Below are 12,859 nucleotides of genomic sequence, written 5' to 3'. Positions count from 1 at the left end.
TTACTATTGATGCCGCATAGGCAGCATCAATAGTAAAAGGTTGGGGACACACAGGGTTACTAGTGGCGGTAACGGGGTGCGTTACCCGCGACATAACGCGGTCCGTTACCGCCGGCATTAACCCTGTGTTAGCGGTGACCGGAGGGGAGTATGCGGGCGACAGGCACTGACTGCGGGGAGTAAGGAGCGGCCATTTTCTTCCGGACTGTGCCTGTCGCTGATAGGTCGCGGCAGCCATGACAGGCAGCTGGCGAGACCAATCAGCGAATGAATAACCGTGACAGACAGACGGACAGACGGAAGTGACCCTTAGACAATTATATAGTAGATGTTTAGAACAAAGTAAAATATGGATAAAGTTTCTTGTGTTTTATAATTTGGGGTCCATTACCTCTCCTTCATCAATAACTTCCCTGCAGCTGCTCCATCCCTCATCTCCCACCTATTAGCACAGCAGAGACCCCATGCTACCCCTGTATTATAATACATCCCATTATTTGCTCCTTGCTGTCCTGTATAGATGTCAGGACTGGAGTGACAGTTTTCCGTGACTAAGAGCACAGAGCTGCACAACTGCCAGACAGGGGAGGAGGAGAAACCTGAATTGGCGCCGGCAGATGCAGCCACCCGAAGCCTCTTCTCACTGGATGCAGTCTCCTCACTTCTCCTGCTCTCTGCCTCAGCCCGCCCAACGACAACACACGCCACACGTGACTCCTCCAGAATGAGGAAGTGCTCACAGTATGTAACGTGACGTCAGAACCATGATGCACCCGGGCCCCGCAAATTAAAGGTACACTGCCCATTTCTCTCTGCCGTATACATTAACAACGCTGTAGGTATAACTGGTCTGCGACAGCTTTAAACAAAATATCCCAGGGACCCGATGAGCATTAGCAAAAAGAGGGGGGCCCACCCAGACCGGGCTGCCAGCGTGTGCAGGCCCCCCTTTTTGCTTCAGCTCATCGGGTCCCATACAGTAGTAATGGCTGTAATGCCCTGATGGCGGCCCTGCCCCCAACAACAAGAGGCCCTAGAACAAGAAATTATAAAACTCATGGACAAAGCTGTTATACAGGAAGTTCCCCTACTGGAGAAAGGGAAGGGATTCTATTCCCCACTATTCCTAGTTCCAAAGCCAGATGGATCCTTCTGGAGGATAATAAACTTACGGAAGCTAAACAGTTATGTGAGGAATCAAAAATTCAAAATGGAATCGATCAAATCAACGATCAAAAATCTGTTTCCAAACTGTTTCATGATAGTGTAGGATATCAGCGACGCATATTGTCACATCCCCATCCACAAAAACTCTTAAAAAATTCCTCAGACTAGCAGTGGCCATGAAAGGAGAAATAAGCGAATACCAATACAGAGCCCTTCCCTTTGGCATATCAGTCGCACCCCGCATATTTACCAAACTGATAGCGGAAATGATGGCCCATCTGAGAGAAAAAGACATATTGATAGTCCCATACTTGGACGACTTTTTGATTGTGAGCAATTCGTTGTATTGTTTTGTCCACCTTTTTAATATAAACAGTAAAAGTTACGTTTTATCCTATTGGGTTATGCTCTTCTAGCTGCTTTTCTGTGAGCAATTCGGCCCAACGTTGCCAACAACACTGCGACATAGTGATAAACACTCTAACAAAATTAAGCTGGCTCCTAAACTTACAAAAATCAAAACTAAACCCAATCAGAGTTCAGGAATTTTTGGGTCTAACATTGGACTCCACAACACAAGAATAGCGCCTCCCAGTTCAGAAAAAGCAAAAGATAGTAAATCTGGTGTCGAAAGCCTGCTCAAACCCTTCTATGACCCTAAGGCTACTTTCTAACTGGCGTTTTTTGCAATACGTCTCAATGCGTCGTTTATGGCAAAAAACTTTTTTTTTTTTTGCCCCATAGATTAACATTTGCGACGCATTGCCACACGTAGCAACCGTCGTGCGAGTTGAGGTTGATATAGCAGCTCTCAGCGAAACACGCCTGGCAGACAAGGGTCAATTGACAGAGCATGGTGGTGGATATACATTCTTCTGGAGTGGTCGAGGCAGCACTGAAAAACGAGAAGCAGGCGTGGGATTTGCTATCAAAACTCATCTTGCTCGTAAACTTACCTGGCTTCCGGAGGGCATCAACGACCGTCTGATGACATTTCAGCTCCCACTTACAAACAAGAAACGCGCGACTCTGATCAGTGCCTATGCTCCCACGATGACTAATCCGGATGACACTAAAGATAAGTTCTATGATGAACTTGACACACTTATTTCAGCAATCCCACAGGCAGACAAGCTCATTATACTTGGAGACTTTAATGCCAGAGTGGGAACAGACCATCAAAACTGGGAAGGGGTCATTGGGAGACACGGCACTGGCAAGTGTAACAGTAATGGCCTGCTGCTCCTCAAGATGTGTGCCACTCATGACCTTGTCATCACCAACACTTTATTCCGCTTACCCACCCGCAAGAAGACATCATGGATGCACCCACGCTCGAGGCATTGGCATCTCATTGATTACATCATTGCCAGGAAAAGGGATGAGATGGACTTTAGAGTGTGTGGTGCAGACTGCTGGACTGACCATCGCCTCATTGTGTCTAAGTGCAGGCTCCGCATCCTGCCTGCGAGGAGACCCCAAGGGCAGAAAATGACAAAGAGGCTGAATATCTATAAGCTGCAAAATAAAAGAATTGCAAGGGAATTTGCCAATGACCTTGATGGCAGACTGTTAAATATACTACAGGCAGAGGAGATTGGCGTTGAGGAACAGTGGACAATTCTGAGAGATGCTGTTTATAATACTGCTCTGGAGCATCTTGGATCAGCAACCAGAAATAATCAAGACTGGTTCGATGAAAACGACGAGGAAATAAAGACACTCCTAGAAGAGAAACATCAGCGGTATAAGGTGTACCAAAATGACCCCACATCGTTAGCGAAGAAAGGTGCCTTTACCAACATAAAAAGAAAGGTACAAATCAAGCTACACGAGATGCAGGATATCTGGTTTAGCAAGAAGGCCGACGAAATTCAGGGCTATGCAGATACCCATGACCAGAAACGCTTCTACGATGCGCTCAAAGCTGTATATGGACCCCAGTCATCAAGCTCTTCATCTCTGCTTAACGCAGATGGAACTAAGCTGCTGACAGAAAGGAAACAAATTCTGGAACGGTGGGCTGAGCATTTTAATAATATTCTTAATCGCCCTGCCAATATCAATGATGAGGCTATTGCTCGCCTGCCCCAGGTAGAAATCAACAAGGAGCTTGATGTTCTTCCAAGTGGAGATGAAGTCAGGAAAGCAGTAAAACAACTTTCTTGTGGAAAAGCACCCGGAAATGATGCTATACCTGCTGAGGTATATAAATCTGGCGGCCCTGTTCTGATGCAAACGGTGACCAAACTATTCCAATATATGTGGACAAAGGAACAGGTTCCACAACAGATGAAAGATGCCAGCATATTCCACATATACAAGAGGAAAGGTAATCGCCAATCTTGTGACAACCATCGAGGCATCTCCCTTCTGTCCACTGCAGGCAAGATATTGGCTCGTGTCTTGCTCAACCGCCTTTTACATCACCTTGAGCAAGGACTATTACCCGAAAGCCAGTGTGGTTTCCGTGCTAAACGTGGAACAGTAGATATGGTCTTTTCAGCATGTCAACTTCAGGAAAAGTGCCAGGAGCAACACCGTGACCTTTATGTAACTTTTGTTGATTTGACCAAGGCTTTTGACACAGTCAGTAGAGATGGCCTGTGGAAGATCATGGCAAAATTTGGCTGCCCGAGCAAGTTCATCTCAGTCATCCGGCAGTTCCATGATGGCATGTTGGTGAAGGTTCTGAACGATGGAGACTTATCTGAGGCTTTGCCAGTAACAAATGGCGTAAAACAAGGCTGTGTGCTGGCTCCAACCCTGTTCAGTATGCTGTTCTCTGCAATGTTAAGTGATGCCTTTAACAACTGTGAAGATGGAATCCAGGTTAGGTACAGGACTGATGGCAAGCTATTCAACCCAAAACGCCTGAAGGCGGTTACGAAAGTGCATGAGACTGTTATCCGTGAATTACTATTTGCTGATGACTGTGCACTTAACGCTAGCACGGAACAGCAGATGCAGCATGAAATGGACTGTTTTTCGCAAGCCTGCGACAGTTTTGGTCTCGAGATCAACATTAGAAAAATCGAAGTTATGTATCAACCGGCTCCTAGAAAACTGTACAAGGAGCCACGTATCACGGTGAAGGAGCAAAACCTCAAAGCAGTCAATAACTTCACCTACTTAGGCAGCACACTTTCCCGTGAAGTAACCATAGACGCTGAGGTTAACAACAGAATCGCCAAAGCCAGTGCCGCCTTCGGGAGACTGCGTAAGAACGTCTGGGAACGAAGGGGACTCAGCCTTACCACCAAGCTGAAGGTCTACTGCGCGGTGGTCCTCACCACACTTCTTTATGCTAGCGAGACCTGGACAGTGTACAGCCGGCAGGCTAAACAGCTTAATCATTTCCACATGAGTTGCCTCCGCAGACTCCTCCACATCAGGTGGCAAGACAATGTCCCAGACACGGCAATTCTGGAACAAACTGGGCTCTGCAGCGTTTACACTCTCCTGCTGAAAGTCCAAGCCAGGTGGGCTGGACATGTGGTCCGAATGCCGGACAGCCGACTACCGAAACAACTGCTGTACGGAGAACTGTGCCAAGGAAAGCGAGCAGTTGGGGGGCAGGAGAAGCGCTATAAAGACTGCCTTAAGGTGTCTCTCAAAAACCTGGAAGTCAACACCAATGAATGGGAAGAGCTTGCCCTGGATCGTCCAGGTTGGCGGGGCAGGATCACCTCAGGAGCACATGCAGCTGAAGATAGGAAAATCTGTGACGCAAAAAGAAAGTGTGCTGTATGCAAGGCACAAGCAGAATCTGGTGTACTGACCACATCTGCTTTCGTATGTCAAGTATGTGGGCGAACCTTCAGGGCCCGGATTGGACTCATCAGCCACCTCCGGACCCATAACTATTAATTCTCTTCTAACCCTGAAGTCATGGTCATCTTCGAAAACGAAGGACGAACAACAACAGCGTTGGAATCTCGGCCCGACGCATTGCGACGGGCAGATTCCGACGCTAGTGTGAAAGTAGCCTAAGAAGGGCGATGTCGTTATTGAGGTCCCTTTCTGCCTGCCTCCCAGCGGTCCAATGGGCACAACTTCACACGAGAGACCTCCAATGGGATGTTTTGAAAAATCAGGCTTCTCGAAGAGGTGACCTAGAAAACCACATGACTCTAAGTTCAGCCACTATTCATTCCCTAGCCTGGTGGATGGATCCCAACAACCTAGCAAAAGGGATCCCTTGGGTAATAGAAGTATCTCAAATAGTTACCACAAACGCAAGCTCCACGGGGTGGTGAGTTCACCTGAACAACAGGGTCACTCAGGGAGTTTGGACAGGTCAGGAACTCGAGTCTTCCTCAAACCAAAAAGAACTCTGGGCAGTGGGCCGTGCCGTATTATCTTTCCTCCACAGCCTACGGGGGGCATCATGTCCAAGTATTTTCGGACAATCAGACTGTAGTAGCCCACCTGAACCACCAAGGGGGGACCAGGTCTCGAGCCCTAATGACGGCCACCTCCGAAATCTTCAGCTTAGTAGAAAACAACCTACTATCCCTCTGCGCTGCATATAAAAGGAGTAGAGAATCAGAAAGCAGATTTCCTGAGCTGTACCCAATTAAAACAGGGAGAATGGGCATTAACTCAATGCATTTTCGATCAGATCACAGCGCTTTGGGCAATTCCTGTAATAGACCTTTTTGCCAATATAGACAACAGAAAATTGAAAGCTTTTTTGTTCTCTAGACTCAAGGGGGGCCGTCGAGCGCTAGATGCGTTCATGATTCCCTGGACACAAGGCCTTGCATATGCGTTTCCCCCACTAATCCTCATCCCAGCAGTTCTACGAAAAATCAGGCAGGATGGGGCAAGACTCTTTCTAATAGCCCCCCTTTGGTCCAAAAGAGCCTGGTTCTCCTGGCTGAGAATGCTATCGATCACCAATCCCTGGGTTCTTCCGGATCTGCTGGACCTCCTATCACAGGGACCGGTGTTCCACCCTCAGTCAGAGAAACTCCACCTAACAGCATGGAATTTGAAAGGTCACTACTGAAGGAAAGAGGGTTTTCGGATAAACATTAAGGAAAAGTAGGAAAACTGTAACCACTGAAATCTAAGGCAAGACATGTAAAAAAAAAAAATGTATCCATATCCAGGATAAAATTACAGGATGGGGTTCCAATTGCTGAGATATTAGAATTCCTACAGAAGGGTCTAGATCTGGGCCTCTCAGTGAGTACTGTAAAAGTACAGATAGCGGCTCTAGGAGCATTGTACAGTGAAAATATAGCTGCCAACCCTTGAATAACAAGATTTGTTAGAGCGGCGTCAAGATCTAGACCGATAACTATAAAAAGACTTCCTCCTTGAGACTAGTCTTGTCAGCTTTAACAGACTCTCCATTTGAGCCTATAGAGTTAATACATTTCAAAAACCTGACCTGCACATCCAAACATAGACTCAGTGTGAACAGGTGCTGAACCTAGAGTCGCCAACTCGTATATAGTTAAGTAAATAAGGCAGCACACTGCAGCGCTAGAACATACAAACTTGAAATACGAAATTTGAACTGCATTACTGCACTAGAAATATGAAAAATGAGAGCGTTTAGTGCATAAAAATGGCCAATTTTATGTGTACCTGGTAGCCCCTTTACGGCATCTCTCTTATACCAGGTCCTACGCTTGCCTTACCTCGCTGAGAATAAACGTCTCCATCTGAATGGGTACATGTGAAACCTCTCCTTGGACTCAAATTCTCTCTCACTGTGGAGGGGTATTGGACCTGCTGTAATTAAAACACCTGTGGCTAGGAGGCGGAGTGCACGATCAGAAGGCTAGAGAATACATTTCAAAAACCTGACCTGCACATCCAAACATAGACACCAAAAAACAGGCAAAGATGCTTACCTGTCTAAATAGGCCTCAATACAAATGCACAAGCAGGGTGCAGCGGACCCAAACAAAATAGCAAATGCACAGGTGCAATAGAGTAGGACTGGCAATACGTAAGGACCCTTGGCGTGGGTTGCCAGCTTCCATATTATGGCCCTAATATCAACTAATACCTTACATATATTTGTTTTTTTTGCACGTATATTTTTTGCAGGGTGCAGCTGGGCCCAAATTGTTCTGTACACTGTGGCCTCTGTTCGCACGGGATGCATTTTAGCACTGGGCAGCCCGCCATATGGCGTCATTAATAGGCTGTAGCCAGACGCTTTGTATTCCTTGTGTGAACACGCCACATACAGAGTATTTTATCTTAGTGCATTGGTGTACCACACGGCCAAACCCTTATTGAAGGCTGGCTGTTTCATTAGGTATTGCACCTGTGCATTTGCTATTTTGTTTGGGTCCGCTGCACCCTGCTTGTGCATTTGTATTGAGGCTTATTTAGACAGGTAAGCATCTTTGCCTGTTTTTTGGTGTTTTTTCTTGAACGTGTCCTTTTTTGGTGTTTTTCATCCAAACATAGACTCAGTGTGAACAGGTGCTGAACCTAGAGTCGCCAACTCGTATATAGTTAAGTAAATAAGGCAGCACACTGCAGCGCTAGAACATACAAACTTGACGTGCACGATCAGAAGGCTAGAGAATACATTTCAAAAATTTACTTAACTATATACGAGTTGGCGTTTTTGAAATATATTCTCTAGCCTTCTGATCGTGCACTCCGCCTCCTAGCCACAGGTGTTTTAATTACAGCAGGTCCAATACCCCTCCATAGAGAGAGAGAGAATTTTAGTCTAGGAAGAGGTTTCACATGTACCCATTCAGATGGAGACCTTTATTCTCAGCGAGGTAAGGCAAGCGTAGGACCTGGTATAAGAGAGATGCCGTAAAGGGGCTACCAGGTACATATAAAATTGGCCATTTTTATGCGCTAAACGCTCTCATTTTTCATATTTCTAGTGCAGTAATGCAGTTCAAATTTCGTATTTCAAGTTTGTATGTTCTAGCGCTGCAGTGTGCTGCCTTATTTACTTAACTATAGAGTTAATACATGACGTCATCAATTATAAAGAATATAAACTTTATTAGTATAGTTGTTCTAGGTCTCAGGGAAGCACGCAGGGATCCTTCTCCCTGTGCGTTGCTTCCCTATGCCGCCGGAACGCTGCGATCATGTTTGATCACAGTGTTCTGGGGGTTAATGTGTCGGATGGCAGCTGTGGTAATCAGCTGACACCCGGCCGCGATAGGCCGCACTCCCCCCGTGAGCGCGGCTGATCGGCTGGATGTACTATCCCGTCAATGGTCAGATAGGCCCAGGTCACCTCAACGGGATAGTACGTCTAAGGTCAGAGAGGGGTTAAGCACCAGAGAATTCACACAGGGGAGAAGCCTTATTCATGTTCAGAATGTGGGAAATGTTTTATCCGAAAATCAGATTTGGTTAAGCACCAGAGAATCCACACAGGGGAGAAGCCTTATTCATGTTCAGAATGTGGGAAATGTTTTAAAAACAAATCAGATTTTGCTCAGCACCATAGAACTCACACAGGGGAGAAGCCTTTTTCCTGTTCAGAATGTGGGAAATGTTTTAACCACAAATGTAATCTTGTTACACACCAGGGAACTCACAGAGGGGAGAAGGATATAGGCCTCCCAGCCTCAAAACAGCAGCCCGCAGCTGCCCGAAAAGCTGCATCTATTAGATGCACCTTTTCTAGCACTTTGCCTAGCTCTTCCCACTTGCCCTGTAGCGGTGACAAGTGGGGTAATAATTGTGGGGTTGATGTCACCTTTGTATTGTTAGGTGACATCAAGCCCACGGCTTAGTAATGGAGAGGTGTCTATAAGACACCCACCCATTACTAATCCTATAATTGTATGGTAAATAAAGACACAGCCAGACTAAAGTCCTTTATTTGAAAAAATTACACAGACACCTTTTATTAATCTCAATTAAATCATACTTACTGCATCCCCTAATGCCAGCGAAGCCCTCATTCTCTTGTAATAAAAATAAAATAAAAAACAAACAATATACCATACCTGTCCATCGTTCTGTCCCACGCCGTAATCCATGTCTGGGGGGCTAAATAGTTTTCAACCTTCACGGTGCCAAGATGCGACCGTCCCGGCTGTTAGCGCAGCATCATTCACCAACGGTGACATCATGGAGGCCGGGCTGAACTTTGGTGACCTCAGGACCATGGGAAAATGCCAGTGATGATGTCACTCTGGTCAATGATGCTGTGCTCTCAGCATCTCATTCACCAGTGATTTTCAGCCAGGGCAGTCACATATTGGCACCGTCCAGGTTGAATACTAGCCCCCAGACATGGATTAGTTATTAATATTAATATCCCATCCCATCTTACAGATCTGCCTTTTCTGGGGTGGCTGGGGGCATATGTTTTTAGCCAGGGGGGGAAACCAATAACCATGGTCCCTCTCTAGGCTATTAATATCTTCCCTCAGTCCACGCCAATTTTTTCCGTGATTTAACCCTTTATTTTAACAGCTAGAGCCTCCAAATTTTGCACACAGACACTTGGAACATTATTAGTGAGGAATATGTAAAAAAATAAGGGATATGAAATGGTTTACTGTATGTTAACCATGTCTCATATTCTGTCGGGTTTGGGTAGGAGATAGGAAAAGCCGGCAATTGAATTGCCGGCTTTTCTGCTACCTAGCGTTTTATGAAATATATATATATATATATATATATATATATATATATATATATACCTATACTATGTGTAGACATTTATTCTATCTATTCTAATAAAACCTGTCAGTGTGATTTTACTGTACACCGCACTGAATTAGGCTACGTTCACATTAGCGTTTTGCGTGTTTGCGTCGGGCGACGCATGCGTCATGCGCCCCTATATTTAACATGGGGGACGCATGGACATGCGTTGTGCTGCGTTGTGCGATGCATGCGTTTTTTTTTCCGTAAGCGTCGGGTGCAGAAAACGCAACAAGTTGCATTTTTCTTGCGTCCAAATTTCGGCAAAAAACGATGCATGCGTCGCAAAACGCAGCGTTTTTGCGTGTGTTTTTAATTGCGTTGTGCGTTGCATCACCGACGCAGCGGTGCACGACCCAAATGTGAATGTAGCCTTACCGGCTTTTCTATAGAACACCAAGAAACACAAGTTTCTCGCAAGTCACACTGTTAGTCCATGTGTAATCCGTATTTTTCTCGCCCCCATTGACTTTCATTGGCAGATTTTTTGCTCCATACGTTGACAAACGCAGTATGCTGCGATTTTCTACGCCCGTGAAATACGGCAGGGAAATATACGGCAGATAGGAGCTGCCCCATAGAGAATCATTGGTCCGTGTGCAATACGTAGTTTTTGCGCCTCTCATATGTCCGTAAAACTCGCTAGTGTGACTAATAGGGCAGCTGCGGACTGCTATTTTAAGGCTGGGGGGCCTATTTCAATGACCTCTTACCAGCCTGAGAATACCAGCCCCCAGCTGTGAGCTTTAGCAAGGCTGGATTTAAAAAATGCCGTTGATTTAAATGATAAATCTCCTCATATGTTTCCTTTATTATCTCCAGTAATTGTATTATTACACAGGATTTTTATGATGTTACATCGGCTCATATTCTTCTCATTCAGGTCTCTACAATATCGGATCCTCTCAGTGAAGATCTTCTATATAAGAGAATTTTCCTGATTTGCCCATCAAAGATGGATATGGACAGAGAAAAGATGGCGGAGAGGATATTACACCTCACCCTAGAGATCCTCTTCCGGCTTACTGGAGAGGTGAGAGATTCTGATGACGTCACATTACATCATTCTCATCTGTGGGAATAACAGATGGACAGAACTGGAGAGGTGAGGACTCTGGAAATGTCTGTAGTGAGATTTATTAATGTGTCTCTCCATAACCAGGATTACACAGTAGTGAAGAAGACCTCTACTGAGCGCTGTCAGGACCCTGTGTCTGAAGGATGCAGAAGACCCCTGAGCCCAATCACGGGGCCTCCACCTCACCCCCTGATACATGAGGACATCAATGACCAGAAGATCCTAGAAATCCTCTACAAGATGATTGAGTTGCTAACTGGAGAGGTGACACTGCTGGGAATGCTGGAAATTATTCAGTATGAAGGGATCGGGGGGATGACGGTATCATTGTATGTGTCAGGTTCCTATAAGGTGTCAGGATGTCGCCGTCTATTTCTCCATGGAGGAGTGGGAGTATTTAGAAGGACACAAAGATCTGTACATGGACGTCATGATGGAGGTTCCCCAGTCCCTCACGTCACCAGGTAATAGACAGGACTAAATACACACGGCCTATAATTTATCTGTATGTAAAGAATGAATTCAGTCCCTGTATGTTTTTCCTCCAGATCTATCCAGTAAGATGACAACACCAGAGAGATGTCCCCGTACTCTTCTTCCACAGGACTGTAAACAAGAAGATCCCAATGTTCCTCAGAATCATCAGGTAGATGGAGAGAAGGTGTCATGAGACCTCCCCTATGATGTGTAGACGGCTGTGAACGTCTTATGCTCAGTCTTGTTTTATCCCCAAGTATTGTATGATTTATATTTGTGTAATGAGAATGGTGGAGATGGCAGGATTAGAGCTGATCATAGATGTGACTTCTCCATCTGTCTGTGACTTTTACAATATTTGTTTCAGGATAAAGATCTGACCCATATTAATACTACAGATACATATGTGAGGGGTGATGAGCGGTGTAAAGAGGAGATTCCTACATATGACTACCCAGGTGAGTAGTAACCACTAAATGCAGAGAAGTCACAGATTCTTCTCAGTCACTGGCTGTGGCTGCTTTATCGGTGGTGTAGTCCGGCTGTATTACCATGATCACCATTTTGCCTCTAGACCACAACAATCTCCTCCATCCAAAACTGTTCAAGTGACTTTGGGCATTGAAAGCCCTTTCATATAGAACTTACAACCTGGAGGATCCACCTACCCTCTGGGAATGGAAGACGGTGACCGTTACCTGCCCAGATCTGTAAACTACAAAGCCAAATGACAGTGTACGTAGAATGTGCTGACAAGTTAGAAAATCACTTGCGGAAAAGTATGATGGTCCTGTAAGAGAAAGCGGAGGGTAATGATGCTGTTGGCTTCCTAGAACCCTGATATCTTATTGGATGAATCTCCCTTCTCCCCCTTCTATGCCGCTGAATGTGCTCATATGGCCCCTACAAGACCAGGTCCAGTCTTTCTGACCAACTTCACTTTTATGATCGACAACATTAAGCATTGAGCAGTGAGGGCCAACAGGATACTTTTCTGCCCAATGATGACAAAAGTATTCTAGGAGTGATACCTTAATTGGCTAACCAGAAAATAATATGTTTGCAGCTTTCAGAGCACAGGTGTGAATTGTATCCATGTAGTGACTCATAAATCCAGGTGTTAAATTGAGTCCTGGTGTCAAAGAATTGAACATCTTCATTAGTTTGAATTCTCAAATTTTTCTTTCTCTGTCATCCTTAAAATGACCTTTTAGTATTAAGACTTTTAAGTCTGTCATACTGTGTCCAGTTCCAGAGAAATGTTTTCTCACAGGCGTGTCCACGATATGAGCCAAGCACAGGAGAAATGCATGTTCTATCAAAGGGACTAACATTCTGTCCTACAAAACCGCCCCCCACCAGCGCCGCCGCCGCATTCAACTATACCGGCTTCTATGATGCAGGTACAGTTGAATGCAATGATGGAGGAGATAGCGTCTACTGACGCCCCCTCTCCCATTATTCCCTGCT

The 12,859-nt window shown here is 45.4% G+C and overlaps 1 protein-coding gene across 2 annotated transcripts in view; it reads left to right on the top strand.

Annotated features, from left to right (window-relative positions):
* LOC138666953 (oocyte zinc finger protein XlCOF7.1-like) overlaps positions 1-12,859 on the top strand; it is a 46,008-nt gene that overhangs the window by 16,184 nt on the left and 16,965 nt on the right. Inside the window, exons 2-6 of one of the 2 annotated variants that reach the window (XM_069755157.1) lie at positions 10,718-10,867; positions 10,997-11,176; positions 11,253-11,376; positions 11,461-11,558; positions 11,757-11,847. In XM_069755157.1, coding sequence (XP_069611258.1) covers positions 10,790-10,867; positions 10,997-11,176; positions 11,253-11,376; positions 11,461-11,558; positions 11,757-11,847 — 571 coding nt within the window. In that variant the 5' untranslated portion in view covers positions 10,718-10,789. Of the gene's footprint in view, positions 1-10,717; positions 10,868-10,996; positions 11,177-11,252; positions 11,377-11,460; positions 11,559-11,756; positions 11,848-12,859 lie in introns of those variants that run through there. The other variant, XM_069755158.1, reaches the window with a different exon arrangement.

This window comes from Ranitomeya imitator, chromosome 2 (genome assembly GCF_032444005.1).
Source record: "Ranitomeya imitator isolate aRanImi1 chromosome 2, aRanImi1.pri, whole genome shotgun sequence".
Lineage (NCBI taxonomy): Eukaryota > Metazoa > Chordata > Amphibia > Anura > Dendrobatidae > Ranitomeya > Ranitomeya imitator.
Note: the sequence above shows the minus strand (reverse complement) of the source record. Positions and strands in the feature narration are given on the sequence as shown.